Below are 24,854 nucleotides of genomic sequence, written 5' to 3'. Positions count from 1 at the left end.
TGCTGTTTGATGCGTAATTAGGCTCTCTTAGTGCACTTGTTTTTTTTTGTCGCTTGTGTACGGGCGAGGGTATGCCAGTTCTGGAGTTATGGAAGGCCTGATGACCTACAGCCCGGTTTGCTTATCACTCCGAGCCTAAGGAATGATTTCTTCTTCTAGATCCGGCTCCCCTCCGGATGCCACTTGTTTTTTGCCACACCGGCATTGCCCTTTTCTCATTGTTTGTGTCGTTTCCTTGGAAAGGGCACCAAATATCCAATCAAAAAATGTCCAATCGAGATCTCCCATACCGTCTGATAGAGCTGGAGGGATTCGTATTACTTGTTAAACGCGTTACAGACGAAAACTCCAATAGCGCGGAGTCCTTTATTTGTGGTTTAAACATGAAGGCTACAGGAGAATCGATGGCCGATCAATCTCAATTTAACATTAGTGAAGTTCAGTGTGCCTCTTTCCTGAGGGCAGGGTTTTAACAGTGATTCAACAAAAGACCAATATTATTGTTTTGACGTGATGCCGTGCTTTTGATTGCCGCTTACTCCCTGGTGGAGTTTACTTTGAGGCGAAGTAGCCAGTGTCAGTGGTCATCCCAACATTGATGGAATTGAGTCTCAATTTGGGATGGGCATGGATGTATAAATTGTGTGTGTGTCTGTCTGTGTGTGTGCGTATTGAAGGAGGGTTTGAGTTCTTCCAACTGAATTCATTTTTAGGTGAGGGGAAGCTAGAGAGAAGAGCACATGACTAACTTTCACAGCAGCCTACTGAATCATGTTCACAAGTTGCTCATTGATGTCTGTGTCTGTGTCTGTGTGTGTGTGTGTGTGTGTGTGTGTGAGCTGATAAACAGCGCAAGTGTGAAGTGATGAGCCTCCGCTGCTTAGGTGTGGAGTAGGATGACTTGCAGCAGATGATTGGCTAAGATGAATGACAAGCAGATGGAGCGCTCTGGCTGTCTCCTCAGCCAGGCTGTAGCTTCTCAAAGCATCTATTAGCCCCACAGAATGTGTGACGCCACAGCCCCCCCCCCCCTCTCTCTCTCTTTCTCTCTCTCTCTCTCTCTCTCCCCCCTTTTTCCTCCTGTCTGTCTTTCCTTTTTTGCATCTCTTTCCCCAGCTCAATCTCTGCCACAAACGTTCCTTTTTCACCATCTGCTTTCAGCGTGTCTCTTTTTCTCTCTTTCATTGTGGTTGTGCCTCTCTCTCCCTCTCCCTCTCTCTCTTTAACTCTCTCTCTCTCTCTCTCCCTCTCTGTCTCTCTCTGTCTTCACATACCCGCAGATGCATGCAGTTGAAGGAGATGAATGAAACCTCTGCTAGTGTATGACGGGTGGGGGGTGAGGTAATTTCAGATGTGATGTAATTGATTAAATCTTAAATCATCACACATTTCACCCTCGCAACAGGGGGCCGGCCTGGTGCAAATGTCATCAGCGTTTGATGAACACCAAGGCGATTATCACGCCACACGGCAGAGCAGGGGAGCGGTGATAAGTTGGCTGACTTAACCCCTTTGGTCTTTCTCTTTCTGCTGTCTCTCTCTCTCTCTCTCTCTCTCTCTCTCTCTCTCTTTCTCTCTATTATTAATTCTTATTATATTTATATTATTACTCTTATTAATTTGGCATCTCTTTGTTCAATTTCTTTACCAAAGAAACTTAATGACCTTACCGCCTACGTTTTGCAATAGAATTACCCACCTAATGCACATTGTCTTATTAAAATCCCAGCACGTAGCATGGTGTATGAAGACAACATAGTCACAGACACACACACAAACTCACTCACTCACTCTTTCTCTCTCCCTCTCTCACTCACACACACTCACACCTACACACACAAACATCCTCAAGCACGCCTTCAATGCACCTCTCGCATTCGCACACACACACACACACAGCACCATAACTCAATTTCCTGTTTTGTGTATGGGCCCGCATTGTTGGGGCCAGACCTCGATTCGGCGGCAATACTTTCTGCCCGATTGTATCCGTATGACTTCTGTCAGAGGCACCGAGCTTTATCGGTCCTAATTCAATACGGAGTGCCATGAATGATTCAACAGGCTTCTTAAGCGTGTTTGGCACTTCGTCAAAGCGAGGGCACCGAGGTGTGCAGCGTAATTGTGTCTCTCTGTGATTTGCCAGAGACACCCAGGATCTCATTTTATTTGCATATTTCACAGCAATACAACAGAGCAGCCCCATTCCATTAAAATATAAAGAAATCAGCAACACTGCTCCCTTCCACAAGTAATACAAGTATAGCGCCCTCTTTGTGTTGGTTTGGGAGTGCCTTGAATGCATGTTGAGCTTCTTAGTGTAAATAAAAGACTTCCGAATCGAAGGAGTTGAAGCTGCCTTTGGTTCGGAAATCGCCAAATTCCCATGTGGGATCGTAATGCATCAATGGATTTGGTTTTTACTCGTTACAAAGGAGGTTAATTTTGTTGTCATCAGTTTGCCCTCTCTTATGTCCACTCTCTCTGTCTCTCTCTCTCCATCTCTCTCTCTCCCTCTTTCCCTCCATGGCCACGCTTGGGTCATTTTACAAATGTGGTTTATCAAATTCTGTGTGTAACATGCATACACACACACACACACACACACACCACACGCGCGCGCGCACACACACACACACACACACACACACACACACACACACACACACACACACACACACACACACACACACACCATTATTTATTTCCTTTATTAGGCAGCCAGGTTGTAACAGTGCTATTGACTTTGCCATCTTCAACACGGTCAGGATTAGGATGAGATGCTGTGACTGCCATTTAATGTATACACTGTTATTTGTGCCTTCCCAAGAGACAGAGCTGCTTATGACTCTTGTTTGTGTGTGTGAGGGAGAGAGAAGGTAAATTAGGGTTAGAAGGGTCAGGTGTGTGTGTGTGTGTGTGTGAGGGAAAGTGAGTGAGTCGGAACACAACAGTGTGTGACAAAGTCGGTGTGATTCTGAGAGTATCAGGGCATGCAGCATTAAACCCAGTGACGTCACGACTGCTTTGCTTTGCTTGCTAATCTCTGAAACAATTAGAGCTTAATGTGGCTCACTCTTGCTCATCGCAAATCCAATAGCAATCAAGCCATGTCCTTGGCACCTGAAACCTGGCTCTCGATATCGACCAGCCCCGAGGGCCCAGCTGACAGTAGCGCCGGCTAGAGCGCTGCTCTGTTCTACGCCTAGAGATTAACCCCTCAACGACCGTGACCGCGGTGCCAGCTCCCGGCACCTGCACTCAGTCGCCATGGAGAGGCGTGGGAACTTGGCGAACAAGCGGCGAGAATGGGATGTCCAGTCAAGCAAAGCAGACACTCCCAAGAGCCCCTTTTCAGCACCTTTGGCAAAACGTTTTGTTTGTTTAAGTAGGTTGTGTATTTATCCATTTTCAGAATATTTCATATTTACCACGGTAATGAACTTACCTCCGAGCGCGGCCCCTCTGCGTTGGCTCTTAAAAATCAGAAATACCCTTCTGTTAAACTGCGGTTGTGCGAAGCCAGCAGACCCAGTCGAGTGAATTTGTTTTGAAAATAGAATCATGGGCATTGAAAGCGAAAGCTTTCGCAGTCCTTTCGGTCACAAACAAATCAATACAAAGGTCTCCCTCAATTCCTGAAGTGAGCAGAGAGGAAGAGGAAACTTGTTGTTTGGGGACGGCGGAGCTGAGGGGACTAACATTGAGACCTCTCTCTCTCTTTTTTGAAGGGACAACGGAGAAGCCATAGTTCTGGGAAGAGGGGGAGATGGCAGGAAACACAATGCCATATTGCAGCGACCCGCACAGAGTCCATAGTGAACATAATATGTTGAGCTCAGTTATTGATCTGCAGTAGATCTTTCTCTTACTCTCTTTCTTCTTTCTCTTTCTCTTTCTCTCTTTTTCTCTCTCTCTCTCTCTCTCCGGTTCACATGCCCTTCCCTCCTCTCTTTCTCTTGCTTGTTTCACTTACACATATGGTCTCCCGTAACATAATCACAGTCTCCTGTCATGCGAGCTGATGTTATGGTATTGATGGTGGGAATTGATTTGTGGGTCATGTGTTTTTAAAAACATCTCCATTTGCAGTCATATTATGCTTTAAACACACAGACACAAGCATATATACACACACACACAGTATACAAATATACACACACACACACACACACAGTGACACTGTGGAGTAGATTATTTCAGCATTTGTGCAAAGCACTGGTGGAATTAGCCGTGGAAACGACTGTAGATTGTCAAAATGAGAAGGAGGTCGATGGAGCTGTGCATCTGCAGTTGGGTGAGAGTGCGGTATCGGCGCACCGGTACACCGCAGCCTTAGATGACTGTTGAAATTAAGGAGGATGCATGATTAATTAGTCCACACCCCTGGAATACTGATGGCAAGGGAATCAATGACAGAATAATTGCTTGTCATGCGTGTTTGCGGCAAAAGGGAAATTTCTCCCCTCCTATCTCTCCCAGGCGTTCGATTGGGCCAGATACGTGTAAAGTCTTTTTTCCCTCCCTTCCTCTTCTTTTATCCCTCTTCTTTTTTTCACCGAACAGATGAATTATTCAACCACCTGTTTCGGTTGGTTTTGTGCCAAGCCCCTGTCAATTTCATCCCTCGTTTTTTCCCCTCTCCCCCTCACTCATTTTTTCATCCTCTCATTCAAACATATCAGCAGCCTGCTGTCGTTGTCATTCGCCGACCCCTCGGGTGCTCCGAGCGGCCAGACGTTCGCACGCCCGAACGCTCGTCCCCAAACGTAAAGCGCCGCCGCGGTGAACGCTCCGCCGGACATTTTATTGGGTCTGTCAGTCGCCGCCGTTGTTTATTAAACAACACACCAGTACGCTGCGCACATGCTGGTGCCTTTTGAAGTCCAGTGCGTTGCATTTGAATATGCTTGTAGAGGCATCTCCTTGACATTTGGTGCTTTTTTACGGAGATGCCTCTCCCGCCCTGCAGCACCGTGTGTATTTGTGATGTAGTTTCTCTTGTATTAACAGCTTCCCATTTGTTCTTTCTCTCTGTTTTTTTCCCCTCTCCTTTTCTTCCCTCTCTCCATTTTCTATCTCTCGCCCCGTGTAGCAACTGATGCGGGAGCGGCAGCAAATGGCGAGTCGACCATTTGCATCGGTGTCTGTGGCCCCAGAGGTGGGCTGTGAATACGTCAAGCTACTGCAGGGGGGATCTGAGGTAAGACATGATGATGTACGTCTCCTATACATTACAGTGCATACACTATGCATACACATGCATTATACTCATACATACAGTAATAGCATACATAATCTCTCGTAGATAAATAAACACACACTCACCTTCATGTAGATGCATGTGTATGAATTGCATTTGTTGCCCAGTCATACAAGCACATCCATGCTTACTAAGTGTGTATACAAAACATTAAGTGCACGCACAAATACACACACCTGTCCCTCGAACACTTGTGCTTGTGTACATTAGAGTCATATGCGCTGAAACATCAGGTAAGTGAAACAGTCTTAGCCATCACAAAACAATCAGGTAAACACACACACACACACACACACACACACACACATACACACACACACACACACACACACACACACACATACATACACAAACACACAGCTGGAGTGTCACTCTACAATCCATTAGAGCCGAGCCAAGTGGTACTCAAAGTACATTACGGACAGTTGAAGGGCATGACGCGCAAGAGGAGACAAGGAGAACAACAGGTCCTTTAGCCACCCAGCCGGTGGTCATTAAGCGCTAATCACACACACTGTTTACAGAGATTCATTTATCTGTTAGGATCTTGTCCATCTGGATTTTTTTACCTGTCCCTGCTCAAACACATTTGTCGGCCAGTTTTGTGGGGAAAAATAGCACATGGCAAGTGCTGTTTGCTTTTCTATCCTGTCGGTGGTCGATGCTGACATTTCATTGTGCACCAGCCATCTAAATGCCACATTATTATTTTTCCGTGGCTTTAGAAGGGAATCATCGTGAGCTGCATACATGAATGTCGGGTAAAAAGCACCTCAATCCGCCTCCCATACTTAAATTAGAACGTTTTGAGAGCCGAGTGAGACCTTTTCGAGCTTTTCCATTTCCATCAGATAGGGCGAGTGCACTTTTAACGGTAGAGCAAATCTGAAACTGGCTAACATGTTTTTTTTCTCCCTCTATTGCTCAAGCAGTGTGCAACACAAGCAACTTTCAAAGTCCCTCATATGAAAGCAATGTCTGAGCATTGGCTGGGTTTTATCAGGACAGCCCCTCGGATTTGGGTGTTTTCCGTCTCGGATTTAAAGTGAATTTGATATTTTCTTAAAGAATGGTTCGGAGGAGTTCTCCGAGGCCACCATAGTAAACCCAGTCATAATCGAAATAAGGCTTATATCATCATACTGAGATGCATTTGGTGCGTTCAGGCATGAATGTGTACTCCCACTGCAATAAAGTCCATTAGTATCTTGATCCATTGTCTTCTTGAGGATCGAGAAAACACTGTCTGGAACAGAAAAAAAGAAAGCTAGTTTTTAAGTAGTAATGGTGGAGTGGCAACTGTTTTGAGTGTGCCGGGGAAGACCTGAGACCGTGTTCATTTCTTCACTTTCGAGAGGCGTTGCTTCTCCGCCGGCCTGACAGGGAGATTAATACGGCAAGCAAGAGATTATCTGAAATTTCATAATTCAGCACATCTCAAATCTAATGATACGAATGGGGGAAACCTTTGGGTTTTTTTTTTTATCTCAGTTTTGGCCTCTTTGGGGGAGATTTGATATTTATTTCTGACTCCTCTCTCCGGCATCATCAACAGGCTCACCGCATACTCTGTCTGCTGTCGACACCTACCTCCACTCTCCGACATTTTGTCACGATCGTCCGCACCGCCTCTCCCCACCGTGCTCTCGTCACGAGCGCCGATCAAAGCTGACATGTTTATCTTTCCCCGTGCCTGGCGGCCAACGCGGGCTCCAGATGTGGATTCACACACACACACACACACACACACACACACACCCTCTCGCCCAGTCGTCAGCACTTGAAGGTGAAAAATGCGCGTGATGCCTCCGTTCTGTTTCATAAAGGTTAATTAATACATCTGGCGTTTTTTCCACTAATCGGCATTTATGCTTTCGGGCGCTCTTTTTTTCACCAGCGTTTACTGGCATAAACATAAACATCGCGACAAAACGCGCTTACTGGCAAGTGGGGGGGCGGACTGGGGGGGGGGGGGGCTGGGTGCGATGGCTGTCTTTACCGCTTCTCCCGAGGTATGGATTAACAAAAGCTAATTCTGCGTAATGTGTTTGGAAGCTTACGTTTCTATCAGCAAGCATTCTGGGCCCTGGAGGCTGCTGTTGACATAATGGGTCAATTTTGGCTTCTTACGATGTCTGGATGTGTGTGTGTGTGTGTCTGTGTGTCTGTGTTCATTCATGATTGAGTGCATTTTGTTGTTCTTCCTGGAAGTAGTTTGGGTCTATATGAGAGGATTGTGCCTCTAAAGATGAAGCTGAGACATCAGATGTTGTTGTCAGACCAAACATCTTATGAAAGGTGGTTTCACTAAGGATGGGTGGGGGTCGACAGGTTTATTTTTTATTTTTTTTTTAAATGTTGTGGGGCCGGTTGTTCTTTTCTCGGAAGCGTAATAGTTTGGCAGCACACTTGGCATTAAAAGCCTTTTGGATGGAACTGCCATTAGATGCTCAATCACTGAAAGTGTGTGGGTGTGTGTGTGGGGGGGTGTGTGTAAGAAGAAGAGAGAGTGTGTGTCTGGCAGACAGAGACCAAGTAAGTGAACAGAGAGATGGATAGATACATCTTGCTTTTGCACTTCCCTGCAATATCCAGCATCTCAGCTTTTTCCTCTCCCTCTTAACTTGGGCAAAAGCATTAGTTAAACGAAAGAAAGTGGCGAGGAGCAAGAGCCAGACACTAGAGAGGAAAGTTTTCTCTGATTTTTAAAAAAAGGGTAAAAAATAAATAAAAATGCTGTCAGAGTGCTATGGAGAGAAATGGAAGACCAAGAAATGATGAGCTACAAAAAGCCTATTTGGCAGTAGAGGTCAAAGCCATCCACTCTGGTACCATGAATGGAAGCATTTTACACCAGGGCTCTGATGACACAGATGTCCGTCCCAGTCCTCCTCCCTCCTCCTCCTCCTCCCCCCCCCCCCCCCCAGACTGGCCCAGTCCACTCCAGCCCAGCCAGGTCTGCACGGCACTCAGCATATGGAGCCGCTAACACGCACAGAGTGTGATGGATGAGCACTGTCACTGGCCACAATGGAGAGAGGACCCTCCAAAAATCCCAATATTTGTGTGTGTGTGTGTGTGTGTGTGTGAGAGTACACATGAGTATGTCTCATTCAACACAACAGAGATCTTTGTGTTAAAGGGAGATTGCAGATAAATGATACAGTGTGAACATATCCAAGTTACTGCACTGTCAAAAATTGTTTTGGGGTGATGATAGCACAACAGCTTTTTGTAGGGAGCCAAGAGCCGGTTAAATATGCAATGAAATCAGTGTTTTAACAGGTATGATTGGTGCAGATTTAAAGGGATTGATTGAGAACTTTGAAAGGTTCGGAAGAATTTATACAATTCTACAGACACTAAAGGAAATGCTTAAGAATGATAGTGATAGGGACAGATCCGTCAAATAGGTTGGTGCCCACGGGATTCCAGCTCTCTTCCAGCAGCGCAACTGGAACCATGCATTTCCACCGAATTATTTTTGGAATCTGATCCCTTATCATACCTGTTCATTCTTACTGTCGCCGAATTTATCGCGTGACTAAATTCAAGATGGCTGCAAATGCTAAACTTCAGTGAAGATACTGTCTGTATAAATCGTCTTGTAAGTAAACTACCAGTGCTTTTTCAAAGTTCTCAATGTCTGGTTTTAAATGTCAGGGCCTCGGAAGTCTACCAAAGAAGTGTGGAGATACATTGAGCCCTCATAAATGGGTGTAAAACAGTGATTTATTTGCATGGTTAGTCCGATGTCAAGCACCACTATTGAAAAAGCTGTTGGTAGCATCGGCTAACTAGTGCCAGATTTTGGAGTGCAGGGGACAAGCCGAGATGGGCTATGAGACATACGCTCACACTGTATCATGTTTCAATACACTTTATGTCAATATCACACCGGAATTCTCCTTTAACATCTCTGTCACTGCTGGCTTTCTCTCTCTCCTTCTCTCTCTCTCTGTTGTCTGACTGAGATAGTTGTTATTACAAAACTCTCAAGCTCAGTGTGTATACATAGTCGTAAGCGGTGCTCAATCTCCAAATATTGCCTCAGTATATCTCGCCATCTGAGCGAACTTGTTGCTTCTCATCTAATCGCTGTAAACACTGACACACTCATAGTGCACTCATAACACCTGCTGCTTCAAATGCATGTTGCATTTTGTTTGTCAGACTAGCACAGAAAATATATGGAAAGATATGTTTGCATCTCTTGTAATAGATTAGAATCCAATACATTTCAAGGCAGACATGCTAAGCTTGGTGCAGGCACAACTGAAAGGTATACAAGCTAGCAACATTCTCTCCTAAAGAAACCAAGCTAAACAAACATGCATATAATGTCCCATAATGGCTACATTACAGAAAAGAAAATGAAAACAGATTCTCTCACAAGACCTCTAATAGGTCTCCATGTGAATTGTACCATTGTGGATTTCCATAGTCCCTGTGCTTGTTTTTCCTTCAGCTTTAAACCTTACCGTTTTACTCACAGTAATTAAAATCCTTCGGGCTCATATTACCAGTCATTATTAAGTATCCCAAGGGACTGAATCAATTCAGTTGGGAAGCTGTGGACTTGGTGGCATGCCAGAATATGAAGTCCCAAGTGCTGCTCAAAACTAAAGGTACAAACCACCTTCTACATCAGTTCTATATCACTGCTTTTTATCCTCTCTCTCTGTTGCCTAATCCCTCCCACCCTCCCACTCTCTCTCTCCCTTCCATCTCTTTCTCTTTCTCTCCCTCCCTTTATCTCTCTCTCTCTCCCCTTTCATCTCTCTCCCTCCCTCCTTCTCCTCCTTCTTTGCCTGCTCTCCCTGTTATTGTTTTATTTTCACCTGCCCTCTGTCTCTCTCTTTCTCTTTCTCTCTCCCTGATGTACACACACACACACACACACACACACACACACATCCTCCCGCTCTCCTTAGTCATTGCTTGGCTCCTGTTGGTATGAGAGGCTGTTAGTGATATACTTGAGTGAACAGAGGCTACCTGATGAGAGGGTGCCACTACTGTAAGGCCAGGCCCTCGCTCATTTGCAGACAGACCTCTCCACCCCTCCACCTCCCCCTCCCCCTCCCCCTCCGCCTCCAACACCACCTCCGCCTCCAACACCACCTCCGTCTCCACCACCACCACCTCCCTTCTCAGTTACCTCCTGCAGTCCTCAGATGGAAGAAGCAGGCTATCAGCATCCGTCTTCCCTAACCGAGCACACACATAAAGTGACAAGATGTACAGAGAAGGGGAGGGAGGAAAGGATGGATGGATGGATATAGATTATGAGTGAAGAAGAAGGGAGGAGGGAGGGGTTAGTTATGGAGAGCGAGAGTGGGGGTAGGGGGGATGAGGAGGAATGAGAACCCTATAGTGGTGAATTTAAGAACACAAAAAGAATCGTTTCTATAGAAAAAGACAATTGAATAAAGATCCTGCTAACAATCCTGCTCTCTTCAAACATTACAGAGGATCTGATCTGAGGATCCCCACCACAGGGTTTTGCACTGACTGTCCAGTTCCTTTTCTTAAAATGGCTGGGGCGGTTAGCCCGACATTCATTGTTTTCGACATGCACAGCTTGATGCAGGGTCTCTTGCTCCGGAAGGCCAGGGATCCAATTAAAAAGCCGAGAGTATCGTTCTCAGTTTTAATAAATGCATGAGCCAGTGATGGTGCCCGGACTCCCATTTGCAGTAAATCTGAGAATGGACGCAGAGAATCGTGTTTACAGCCCAACACCTGCGGAGCCCTTCATTTCATTTTAAGGGCCCTCTTGTTGTCGAGTTTTAAAAAGAAGAAAGGAGGAAATGAGAGAGGTGAAAGGAGGGAGAGAGGGAGGGAGAGAAGGAGGGTAAAGAAAGAGAAATGAGAGGAGAGCATTACTTGAAGTAAAGCGGCGGCTTCTTTCTTAAGCGCATTTCTCCAAGCCACGTTTTCTCTGGCTCATGGCGTGCATTGTTCGAAGCACAAAATGGGTGCAGGTTCTCGGCTGAGGATTGAGTAGTTTTTTTTTTTTTTTTTGTTGGCATTGTTATGCCACACGCTTCTTAAGCGACAGTGTCTATGTCTAATTTTTACATCTTCTGTCAGTGCATAATAGCAGTTATCATCATTGTTGGTGCTTCTGTGGCGGACGTTTTAGACAAAGCAAATGGGCGGTTGCAGAAAGTTGAAGAACATAATCACGTGGTAAATGATTCTTTGCGTTGTATAGCGCTGTTTAACATGCGCTCTTTCGTAGCCTTGCCGTTCAAATACCCCTCCGATTTCCCCACCCAAGCTTCTAGTGATGATGGCGACTGATTTATTATCTTTTTCTCAAATGAATGTTGCCTTAGTGCCTGTTTGTTGTTTTACCAGTCCTTAAATGTTATCGCTATTCATTAGCTGTATAGTTCCATCTCGCTCTCTCTCTCGCAATGGTACACAATTGGATTACACCTTAATCGGTCTGGCAGAAAAGAAACACGCTTAATGCCAGACGATAGCCACACCGAGCGAAAATGAGCACACAAGGCAAGACGGAAAAGCACAACAACTCTCGGGGCTTGTAAAACAATACCGGTTAGATGGACCAGACAAGGCTTGATGACCTGATGATGATGAGGGAGATGGGACCTCGGTGTGGGTGTGTGCTGTTCGGGGGGGGGGGGCACGATTGATCATTTGATCCGGGCTCCATGCCCTACATTTACCCGGCGTTGCAAGGGGAAGATAGGGTCCTGGCATCCGCTGTCCACTGGTCGGCAGACAGACGAAAGGCCAGGGGCGAGTGGTCTCAGTGGGGGTCCATGAGGGGTTTGGGGGGTAGTCTGTGGCTGGGGCAGTGGGGTCTGGCACGACAGGACTTGTAGGGTTCCATCCTGCCCCCAGGGGAGGAGTGATGGGGGGTGGCGGGGGTTGGAAGGGGATACTGAGCGGTCAGCATTGTTACAAAGGGAGGTTTCATCCGTGTTGTGCGGAGACCACTCAGAACAGAGATGTATGATCGCACTGAACTGTGTGTGTGTGTGTGTGTGTGTGTCTGTGTGTCTGTGTGTGTGTACACACACTCCTTTATCTGTGTGTGTGTACACGGGTTTATGTGCATGTTTGTGACCCTGCAGGGAGATTCAGCGATGTGTATATGTGTGTTTATGTCTGAGATGGCAAGAACGACTGTTTGTTTAATGTGTGTGTGAGTTTGTGTTATGGGCCTATTTGTGATACGGCAGGGAGATGTACTGCTTAGTATTTGTGTATGGCTGTGTCTGTCGTTCTGTGCATGTATTTATGTGTGTAAGCCATTATACGAGGTTCTGGAAGATGTACTGCTCAGATGATGTTTCTTTCTCTCTCTCTCTCTGTGTGTGTGTGTGTGAGAGAGAGAGAGAGAGAGAGAGAGAGAGACTGCGGAGAGATGCCTGATGGAGCATTTAAGTCTGTGGGCCCAATTAACATGTCCAGAGGAGGGGAACAACAAAAAGGCATCTGTCTGGACCAACGACTCTGCATGTCTGGGCAGTGTGACCAGGGAGGTCACCAAGGAGGGAGGGAAGGAGGAGGAACAAACAGAGGAGAGAGGGATGAGGCAGAGAGGAGAGGAAAGACAGAGACAAGGTTTAACTCAACATAACACAAATCACATACAGTGGAAAGGGAAAAAAGCATCTGGAAGGTTGGAGAAAGTGAGAACAAGTGGAGGAGAGATGGAGAGAACAAGTGAAGGAGAGAGAGATAGAACAATTGAGAGAGAGAGAGAGAGAACAAGTGAAGGAGAGAGAGAACAATTGAAGGAGAGAGAGAAGTGAAGTGAGACTGAAGGAGAGTGTAAGGGGCGAGAAAACGGAGCGACTTTAATACAATAAAGCACAAATCATGGTGCTCAGGAAATGGAGAGGAAGGGAGCGAGCCAGTGTGTGTGTGTGTGGGGTTGGGTGGACTGGATTGGAAAAAAAAATGTGTTCCTGCTCAAGGGTGTATTAGTATTTCAAGGGTGTATGTGTATTTCTATATATGTGTGTGTGTGTGAGTAAGTGAGTGAGTGACAGGGAGAGAAAGATAAGACAGACAGACAGACAGACAGAGATATGATATGTATGCAGCCAGGCATGCTCAGGTTAATTTATGTGCCGTCCAAAAAATGAGAGCCATAATGGAGCGCTGTGAAACGATGCTTTTTAATGACTGTGATTACCGCTCTGGAGGAGAACAGTAAAACAGTTTGTGCTGATGGCATTCTCCTTCACTCTCTCCCTCTCTCCCTTTTGCACTCTCTCTCTTTTGCCATCTTTCATCCCCATCTCATTCCCTTTTTTCTCCTCTGTGCCTCTCTCTCTCTCTCTCTCTCTCTGTCGTTGTTTTTCATTTTTGCTCTCTCACCGACACACAGGCAAACGCAAAGCCTTGAGCACAACCCTTTTTCTTTCTCTATATTATTTCATGTTTTATCAGTTCCTCTCTCTGTCACAACCCTCCAAGTCTGCTCTCTCTCCCTCCCTCCTCCCTCCCTCCCTCCCTCCCTCTCCCTCTCTCTCTTGCTCTCTCCAACACCACACACTAGTTTTTCTGTCTTTTTCATCTATATAGGCCTTCAACGGCTAGCGTTATTTCTGTACTTTTTTACTCTGACTTTTTGTCACCACAATTTTCCCCTTCTGAGCCTTCCTTCCCCTCTCCCCCCTCCTCCCTCCTCTCATCTCCCTCGCTCTTTCCCTCTTCCTGTTCTACTTTGTATCCCCCTCCCTCTCTCCCTCTCTCTATGCAAGTTTCTGTTACTCTCTTGTTGGTCCGTTCCTCTACCCTCGCTCACTTGCACCCACAGTCAGTCGTTAGTTCCACCTCAGTGAGGGTTTGAGTGCTAGTTGACCGTGTGTGTGTGTGTGTGTGTGTGTGTGTGTGTCTGTGTCTGTGTTTGAGACTGTTGTCTCTGTGTGTGTGTGTGTGTGTCTGTGTATCTGTGTTTGAGACTGTTGTCTCTGTGTGTGTCTGTGTATCTATGTTTGAGACTGTTGTCTCTGTGTGTGTGTCTGTGTATCTATGTTTGAGACTGTTGTCTCTGTGTGTGTGTCTGTGTATCTGTGTTTGAGACTGTGTCTGCTTCTCTCTCTCTCATCCTCTCTTGTTCTCATCCATGTCTGGATGAATGGAACGCACCATCTCTGTCTGTACTTGGCAGCCTCGCCTGAATCTTAATGTGGGGAATAAGCTCTTTCTCCCGTCTATCAGGGTCTAGACACACACACCTCGCTTGAAATTAAGTAAAGCGAATTCACCTGACTCCTCTCTCTCTGATCCACCACATGAGTGGTGCACTCTCAGTGTGTTTTTACTGATTGTAGCGGCGGCCCTTACCACTCAAAGCCTCGGTGCATCTGGGGAACTGCTCGACATTTCATGTTTACTGGAGTTGTGTAAAATGAGGTCTCAATATCGGAGAGGAAGGGATGAGAAACAAACCTAAAAAAACAGGCATTTGTTACTTGCTTTTGCAATCCTACTGCCATGAAAACATGTCTCACATCATTGGATTGTTTTTCAAGCTTCAAACTTCAAACTTTATGGAGTGTGCAACCCACACAAACACACACACCTCCAGCTCCAGATTTTTGGTCAAGTTCATCAGCTACTCAATATTAAATTATCACTTTGTGTCTGAAATCTACCAGCCACTTTCATATTTTATCAGCATTTGGCTAGTGCTAATTTCCATCCCTGCTACACACACGCACGCACGCACACGCACACACACACTCACATAAACACACACACACAAACCCTTACATCCACACCCACGCTCTCCTTTCCCCAACCTCACAATATGAATGTCACTCCTCAGCCGAGATAACGCTTTGGAAATAAATATATATATATATATATATATATATATATATATATATATATATGAAAACTTGACAAACGAAGCTTTCAAATGTGCTTGCCCACTAGGTTTAGACAATGGCAACAACGTTGGCTGGCCTTCTCTGAGTGCTGTCAGGCTGTGTGTGAAAGAGAGAGGGAGAGAGAAGGAGAGAGAGAGGGAGAGCTGAAGCCAGAGCCTGGACCCTTTCTGTAATTAACTGTGATATTTAGAAAAGCTGGCTGTTTGATTGGTGGGTTTGGAGAGAGGGATAATGAGTTCTGCCATTTAAGAAGAATGGTGTGTGTGTGTGTGTGTGTGTGTGTGCGCGCGCTTGTGTTTATGTGTGTTGGTGGGGTTGCTTGAGGGCTGAGGGTAGTGAGGTTGGGGGGTTTTTTTTTGGGGGCACTTAGCAGCTGATTGAAGGGTGGGCCTGTGGAACTGGCAGCTGCCAGAGATGGCTCCCCCACTGTTCGACACCAGTAGCCCTACCTGTTAGCAGAGAGTGAGGTTATCGACCTGCCACTGAACACACATTCACACACACATCTCTAGGGGCCACACACACACACGCACACACTTAAGTATATAGGCAGGCTCTCTGTGTTACTCTTTCTCACACAAATGTGTGCCATTATGTGTTCATGCACTTAAGGCAAATGTACTTCTGTGGGACTTTCCCCACACACTAACTTGTGAAATGTCCTACTCCCTTTGACAAAACTTGACATTTAGCCACACTTTCACATTTAAACACCGATGTGCCTGAATCACACTCTCTCTCTCACACACACACACACACACACACACACACACACACACACACACACAATTGGCCCCTGAGAAGTGTTTTTGTCGGAAACGAGTGGCGCAGTGCCGGGTCAGATGACAGCCAGTACAAGGCATAGGGGAAGACGAGAGAGAGATGGAGAGAGAAATGAGAGATGGACAGAGAGAGAGAGAGAGAAAGGGATGCTTGACAGGAAAATCGCTTCTCCTCTCAAGCTGGAAAAAAAAACTTCAAAGAGAACAAAATGTGCAAGAAACAGAGAAGAGTGAGGGGGAGAGAAAAAGAGTGAGAGTGAGAGAGAGAGAAAAAGAGTGAGAGAGAGAGAGAGAGAGAGCGAGCGAGCCACCCAGCCTGGCTGGACTGAAATTCTGTGCCCCCACCTATTATCCTCCCCATAACACACACACATAGCCACCCACTCAGCCCTCCACCACCACTTCTTCATCCCCTCTTAAAAACAATGCCTTTGAACTGTAGTATGGCTGAAGTAGCCTCCTCTGCATCCTTACAGCTTGCATTCTGCGGTTTAGCCTGACGGATGACCGCTGTCACACCAGGCAGTGATCTGACCTTTCAGAGGCGACATCTCCACCCAGTCACCAAAGTGCAGCATGTGTGGTGACACACACACACATGCTTGTCGGCCCACTCGCCTCCATATTACAAAGCTGCGTTTCAGCCCCAATGATGTGTCTTTGAACTGTGCCATCGCCGGGGCGTTGATTGGTACGTGCACCATGGTTTCATGATAACATTTCACGATCTCAAAATAAGTGAGTGAAACGAAAGGAAAGGGGAGGCCTACCAAGTGGGTCCACAGCAAGTTTGGGTTTGATCCGGACGTTTGTGCTGTGTGCTTTTATTTTTGAAACGCCACCTTTAAAAAAGGTCATGAGTCCTCCGGCTGTCTTTTATGACACCCTCTAAATGTTAACATCACCCCTCAAATCTGACCAATCCCTCCAACGGGCTATACATAATGATGAGGTTTATGCAAAGTTAGTCGGAAAAGATTACTCTCCTGACGTCTTTGCCCACCATCCCACGTCACCATCACCACCACTGTCCCAGAGTTCCAGCTTAGCCATCATGGCAACAGCTCACTGCATCCACTGCTGTCCAGGAGTCGTGAAAATGGACATGTGCTCTGTACTGTTGAATTGGGACTGACCAAAGCAGGCGGGTTGTTCGGAAGCTTGGAAGACAGAATTAGAAGACTGAGGAGAGAAGGAGTGAGAGCAAAAGAGAGAGAATGAGTCAGTGAGACAGAGAGAGAGCGAGAGATAGATAGAGAGAGAGGCTGGTGGGAAAAAAAGAAGCTAGCCTGGGCAGACTATGGGTGAAGAGAGCGGAGAAGTGGCACTTAATGAGAGGCGCTTGAGGAGCCTTAAAGATAGAGCTAAATCACTGCTGTGCTCATCAGCCTCTGGGCTGAGGGCACACACACCTCCTCTCTTCTCTCTCTCTCACACACACACACACACACATTCATTAGGCGCCTGTATGTGTGCACATGTTTGTGTCCCAAAAACCCTGAAAATGGAAATGTAAGAGATACCAAAGGACTGCTCAGTTTGCTTTCGACTGAATATATACTGGCTTTTGATTGGTCTGAAATTATCTGTCCGTCTGTCTGTCTGTCTGTCTGTGTCTGTCCGTCCGTCCGTCCGTGTGTGTGTGTGAGACAGAGAAAGAGTATATGTGAGTGAGTGAGTGAGTGACGACGTTACCTCCTGCTGACACTGATCCTGCTCACAGTGGTTGCACACATCTCGCTCGCTCCCCCTCGCTCGCTCACTCTGCCCACGGTGTCATGGGATGACGTAGAGCTTGAGTCACGCTCCGTCTCTGATTAGTGACCAGATAGGATCGGAGTGACACGCCAAATGCCATGATCCTGCCCTTCGGTGTGTGTGAGTGGTGATGTTTTAGTGGGCCCAATGTAGATCTCCGGTGTTTGTGTGTGTGTGTGTGTGTGTGTGTGTGTGTGTACCCTCCTCATGATGTTGAGATGACATGAGTAGCAGTCATTGCGCATGGACGAGGGAGCCAGCCTGCACCAAGGACTTTGAAATAGCCAAGACACCCACTGAAATCATTCAGTTGTGTGTGTGTGTGTGTGTGTGTGTGTATGAGTCAGACAGAGATAGGGGCAGAGGTCGGGGAGTGTTTGCCGTTTGTGAGCTGAGCTTGTTGAATATTTCCTCGAAAAACAGCAGAGATTTTGTCAGTGTGTGGGTGTGTTTTTCTTTTTGTTGTGTTTACACAGTATGTTAACACTCTCTCCCTTCTTCCCTCTCTCTCTCTCTATATATATATCATCCCTCTCTCCCTCTGTCTCTCTCTCTATCCATCCCTCTATCCTGGCACTCTCCTTCTCTCTCTCTCTCCGTAGGGCCCCCCCAAACCTGTTGCCATGGAGCCATGTTCAGGGGGCAAGGCGGCCGTGCTGACGGTGCTCATCTGTCTCCCACGCAGCCCCTCTGGAGTCCCACCGCCTGGCCAGTCAGGTGTGCACGCACACACACGCGTATACACACATACACGTACACACACACACACACAAACATACACGTACACACACACACACACAGAAAGACAGCCACGCACACATACAGTACACACACTCACACACAAGAGCTTACGAGCACAGTGCATACATATCCACCCATACATTCACAAACACCATCTGCTAACACTAAATGCCGAACCCTTTTTTCCAGTGATTCTCCACCATCTATCATTTTCAAAATTTTCTTGTTCTTTTTTTTACTCTGGCGTTGACTTGACGTTGGCACTGTCTCTTATTTTAAACTCTTAAACTGCCTAAGGAATGTAAATTAACACATGGCTAACAATTTCTAGTGTGCTGTCTTGTCAGATGAAGGTGTGAAAAGCAGTTAGATGCTTAACTCCATATTGTTAATCGTTTACCTTTACGTTTCAAACCGGTAAAAGAATACTGTTAGTATATAGATGGATTCATACCTATATGTGGTTTCGTCCTGAAGACTGACTAGTGTCATGATATTAGATAATTAAAGCCTTCGTTTCAGTGTTTTGGACACCATTTCTCACCAGTTACACAGCTAAAGAAGGTACAAAATCCACAGAGGTGGCTGCTACCACATCACTAGAAAAACTGGTCAGAACAAAGGAAAATACTGGGAACTAGGTGGCGATATGGACAAAAAATAATATCTCGATATTTTTTGTGATTTTGACGATAACGATAATTAGTCGATATCCTTTAAAAGAAATTTGTAAAAGTCTGAGTTACTTTACAGCTCATTATTTATGAATAGCATCAATACAATAATAACAAACTAGAAATGCAGTTCCAAGGAATTACCAGTGCATGAAAATGCTAAAGTTGTGATGTAAAATATCATGTATAGTTAAAACAGATAATACAGAGATGGTTACTACGGTGATGCTAGGATAGACATGGTGGTTGCATAACTTAATAAAAGTTGATAGTTTAAAAGTAGACTGTTTAAAAGCTGAATGTAGATAGTTTAAAAGTTGTTGATAGACAGTAGATAGTTTAAAAGTTGTTGATAGACAGCTAGTTTAATAGATAGTTTAATGATGGTTTAAAAGTAGACCGTTTAAAAGTTGAAGGTAAATAGTTTAAAAGTGACAGACTGGAAGTTGAATGAATGTTGATATTCAAATAGTTTAATGGCTGTGTATAGGTAGATATTTGACGATAACTGAAAGTTGGAATGGCTCTAATGTTTGCTAGCAGTTATGCTAAGATTTTTAACTATGCTAACCATGCTACTTAGCTAATGTTTTATAGCAGTGCTAGCAATGCTAACCTGCTAACCATGCTACTTAGCTAATGTTTTCTAGCAGTTTAATGAATGTTGATATTCAAATAGTTTAATGGCTGTGTATAGGTAGATATTTGACGATAACTGAAAGTTGGAATGGCTCTAATGTTTGCTAGCAGTTATGCTAAGATTTGTAATTCTGCTAACCATGCTACTTAGCTAACTTAACTAACATTTTCTAGCAGTTTTGCTAAACATTTTCTAGCAGTTTTGCTAACTATGTTAGCAATGTTAAAATGTGAACTATGTTAACCATGTGACTTAGTAAACCAAGCTTATAATTTTTTGTAGTTATGCTGACTATGCTAACTAGCATGCTAACTATGTTAACCATGTTACTTGGCTAATCATTTTTAGTAGTTTTGCTAACTAGTATGCTAACATGTTAGCATGCTAACTATCTTAACCATGTTACTTATTAACTTAGCTAATCATTTTTAGCAGTTTTGTTAAAAATGTTAACTAAGATGTTAGCATGCTAACTATGATAACCATGTTTTTAGCTAACTTAGCTAATCATTTTAGCAGTTTGTTAAAATGCTAACTTAGCATGTTAGCATGCTAACTATGATAACCATGTTAACTAACTTAGCTAATCATTTTTAGCAGTTTTGTTAAAAAATGTTAACTAGCATGTTAACATGTTAACTATATGTTACTTAGCTAACTAGCTAATCATTTTTAGCCATGTTTTATGCTCCAAGCATGCTAACATGCTAGCATGTTAACTATGTTAACCATGTTACTTAGCTAACCTAGCTAATCATTTTTAGCAGTTTTGCTAAAAATGCTAACTATGCCAACCATGTGACTTTAGCTAACCCTAGCTAAATCATTTTTAGCAGTTTTGTTAAAAATGCTAACAATCTTAGAAATCTTAACATGTTAACTTTTCTAACCATGCTAACTAGCTACAGTGGGTAGGAGTCATAGTTGATGAAAAGTGTTGACAGTTGATGACAAGTTAAAAGTTGTTGATAGACAGACAGTGAATGATATAGTTTAATAGTTTAAAAGTTGAATGTAGATAGTTTAAAAAGTTGTTGATAGAAAACTAGTTTAATAGATAGTTTAATGATAGTTTAAAAGTAGACCGCTTAAAAGTAGACCCGTTAAAAGTTGAATGTAAAAAGTTCAGTAGTTTAATGGGTTACATTGTTTAACAGTGGATTATTGTAGTGAGGACTTTTATTTTTGAAACAGTTTTTGGGCAGAGGAAACAGTTGAATAGGATGTGTAGTCTTAATTGACCCAGATTGTATGCTTAAAGCCTGAGGCTGCAGGTGGCCCTGAACACCTGCCATAGATTCTAATTGCTTACTTGGCCGTTATAATGATGTCACAATCGGCAATGTTAAGTCTATGGGGATTTTAAAAAGTTTTCTTTAATAGTTTAAAAGTATAAAAGTTTCAAAGTTGAAAAGTCATACCAACCCGATCTGTTTGAAGACCTACGTTACAAAGTTTGAATGAAGTTTCTAAGTTAAACTGTTCAAGAGAAATTGCGCACGGAAAAAAGTGGTAAGCGGAATAATAATAATAAGAAAAAGTTGCCTAGGAAGAACAGTACAGTGCATGAAAATGCAAAAATATGATGTCAAATATCATACAGAGTAAAACAAACTATATTGGTTGCTAGGTAGATGAGGTTTAATATAGTTGGAATGATTGAACGGGTTAAATAAGTGGATAGTTTAAATGGTTAAATTATTTAGTAGATGGTTGATTGATAACTGACACTTGAATGGCTCTAATGTTTGCTAGCAGTTATGCTAACTATATTAACAAAGATAATAATGTTAACCAAGTTACTATGCTAACTAGCATCTAACAATGTTAAAAATCTTTAAGTATCTTTAACCATGTGACTTGGGGCTAACTTAGCTAATTATTTTTAGCAGTTATGCTAAGCCAGCATGTTAACATGCTAATTATCTTAACTATGTTAACCATATTACTTAGCTGACTTAGCTAATCATTTTAAGCAGTTTTCTTAAAAAATGCTAACTAGCATGCTAACATGTTGGCATGCTAACTATGCTAACCATGTGACTTAGCTAATCATTTTAAGCAGTTTTGCTAAAAATGCTAACTATATTAACCATGTGACTTAGCTAACTTAGCTAATCACTTTTAGCAGTTTTCCTAAAAATTCTAACTAGCATGCTAACTATCTTAACCATGTACTTAGCTAACTTAGCTAATCATTTTTAGCAGTTTTGTTAAAAAAATGCTAACTAGATAATTAACATGCTAGCATGCTAACTATGCTAACCATGTAACTTAGCTAATCATTTTAAGCAGTTTTGCTAAAAAATGCTTAATTAGCATCTTAACATGCTAGCATGGCTAACTATGCTAACCATGTGACTTAGCTAACTTAGCTAACTAGCTACATGGTAGGAGTCATAGTTGATGACAAGTAACAGTTACAATGGCTGAACAGTTAAAAAGTTCAGTAGTTTAAAGGGTTAAATTGTTTAACAGTGAAATATTATAGTGAGGACTTTTATTTTTGAAACAGTTTTTGGCAGAGGAAGCAGTTGAACAGGATGTATAGTCTTAATAGGGCCAGTTTGTATGCTTAAGGCGAGACACGGCAGGTGAAAACATCGTTTTTTCATGCACTGGTCAATTCGAGATTTTGAGCTAGTATGTTACCTTAGCATGTATTCTATCACACTACTACAACAAAATGTCCGATTTACACATTTAGGTGTTTATTTCATTATATTGTGTCTACCAGCCTGTATATTTCTCCTAAATTCAGCAAAAGTTAGCATTCTAACCTTGCATGCACTCGCAATCGCGGGTCCAAAACATAACATGTGTACTACCGTTGGCAAGCTCTGTTTTTCCTGTATCACGCTATGTGATCCATATATGGACACTTCCTTTGTATCAGTAACCAATCACAAAAGTTCAAAGGCAAGTCTAGGCTGAGAACGGAATCTCATTGGCTGTCTTTCAAGGATGTTTTCTCAAATGAACAAAGCCACACTCTGAGCTCAAAACTCCCACTTCAAACACGTGCATACACCAAACTTTCTAGACTTATGCCTAACTATATGTCGAAGATTTCTACAGAGGGGTTTGTTGATATAGTTATTCCTAGCCTGACTTACATGACATTTTATGCCTAAAAACATGGAAAAAGCGATTTTTTAGGGCTAGTGACATCATTTTCTGATTTACAGGATAACAAAAGTAGATATTCATAAATCCCTCTGTAAATGTTTTCCCATAATATCTGAACACAATGAAAACATAATTTTGAACTTGGCTGTATCCAATGCTCAGGTTTCGTTGCCTTAAAATGTATGCAAATTGGCATATTTAATTAGATAATGCCTAATTTTATATGTAAACATTAAATTACAGCAAACTTGTAATACATGTTTTCTCTAAATATTAATGTAAGTAATCAACTGGGGAAGTTTCATAGTGATATCTGCTTGTTAAAAACTTTACCCTATTCACCTGTAGTGTCTCGGGCCCTTAAAGCCTGAGACTGGCAGTTGGTCAAGGTGGCCGAACACCTGCCATGGGATTCTAATTGCTTACTTGGCTCTATTGTGATGTCATCAGCCCATGTTAAGTCTATGGGAAAAGAATTTTGACTGGTTTTTAATTAATAGTTTAAAAAGTATGTAAAAGTTACAAAGTTAGAAAAATACAAAGCCCACATGTCCTAAGTAAGACCTAAGTAACATGGTTTGAATGAAGTTTTCGTTAAGCGGTTTAAGCTGCATTAACTCGTTAGAAGAAAAGAAGAATAAGAAGAAGAAGAAAAAGCCTTGGAATAACAGTACAGTGCATTTTCATGCTTTTGTAATAAAGTTGCCTAGGAAGAACAGTACAGTGCATTTTTTCATGCACTGTAATACTAACCTGTGACTTTTAGCAAATCAACCAATGCATTGTCACTCTATGACACATTTCCAATTCTGCCCCACTTTTGTGTGTGTGGTAAATGACATGGTCTAGCCAGCTACATTAGACTAAGATGAATAGGCCTAACAGTTTCCCAAGAGAAAGTCTGAAGCTGAAGACTGAAAACTAAGCAGACCAACAGAGTACATCTCAGTCATTTCCTTCGAGGTTTTGTTTAAGAGAAATCATGTAGGCTAACATTCCAAGTTACAAAATAGAAACTAATCGTTAGCTTATGGCTAACGATATGAGAAAATCCATAGAGATGCTAACGGGTTAGCATAATCGATATTAGAGCGAACTTCAGTCCATTTACAAAAGGGTTAGGCCTACATGAGAAGAGTTCTTTGTTTACAACTGACTATTAAAATACTCAAAGGCTAATGTTTTCTCTCCATATAATACCATATAGGAAAAAACGTGACTCATCAATGCTACTTGAACAGAAGTAGCCACACAAAATCCCAAGTAGCCTACCTCTCGCTGCACAAAATAAACATTAGGCGTGTGTGTGACAATGTGGACGCACTAGTGATCATGTGACACTTGCTCTGCTGCAGCCAGGGGCTTCTCTCGCATAGGCTACACCTCCTGGATTTAGTGAATGTATGGGGTTTCAATGCGTGTTTTCGAGTGTTTTTTCCCCATAAGTAATTTAAATACTCGATAAATGTAAATTTGCACATCGCTAAAACAACAATCACGATATTATCGCAGACGATATATATCGCCCACCCCTACTGGGAACACTTTATTCGAAGGTGTGTGCATAAGACTGACATGATACTGTCATAACCTTGACATGACACTTGTCATAAGCATCAAGGAGCCTTTATGAATGTTTATGATTGTTATCATTAAGTGTCTTTTTTCCATCGTGATGTCATTAAGTGACTCTTTTTTGACATATTGACATTGCTTGAGATGTCTTTATTATGACAACTTGACAGTGTTATGCCCCACCCCTTCAAAATTGTTAGCAAAATACTTTGTTTTTGCTTTGCTTTTAATTCAAGCTCATTCCTGAAGTTAACAGTTTGGTCTGTGCTCATACCACGGGTTCAGAGTTCCTGAATATATATATATTTTTTCTTTTTTTCTGAAGTGTACCATGCCGTGATGTGAGTGGCACATCTTTGCACATATGTACGTGTGTGTCAAGAGCTCACCCCCACAAGTCTCCAC

At 43.4% G+C, this 24,854-nt stretch overlaps 1 protein-coding gene across 1 annotated transcript in view; it reads left to right on the top strand.

Moving 5' to 3' along the window:
- atrnl1b (attractin-like 1b) overlaps nucleotides 1-24,854 on the top strand; it is a 137,079-nt gene that overhangs the window by 100,372 nt on the left and 11,853 nt on the right. The window contains 2 exon segments of the mRNA XM_048232840.1: nucleotides 5,096-5,203; nucleotides 18,293-18,407. Coding sequence (XP_048088797.1) covers nucleotides 5,096-5,203; nucleotides 18,293-18,407 — 223 coding nt within the window.

This window comes from Alosa alosa, chromosome 22 (genome assembly GCF_017589495.1).
Source record: "Alosa alosa isolate M-15738 ecotype Scorff River chromosome 22, AALO_Geno_1.1, whole genome shotgun sequence".
NCBI classification, from domain to species: domain Eukaryota; kingdom Metazoa; phylum Chordata; class Actinopteri; order Clupeiformes; family Clupeidae; genus Alosa; species Alosa alosa.
The sequence above is the reverse complement of the archived record's forward strand: the minus strand, read 5'-3'. Positions and strand labels throughout refer to the sequence as shown.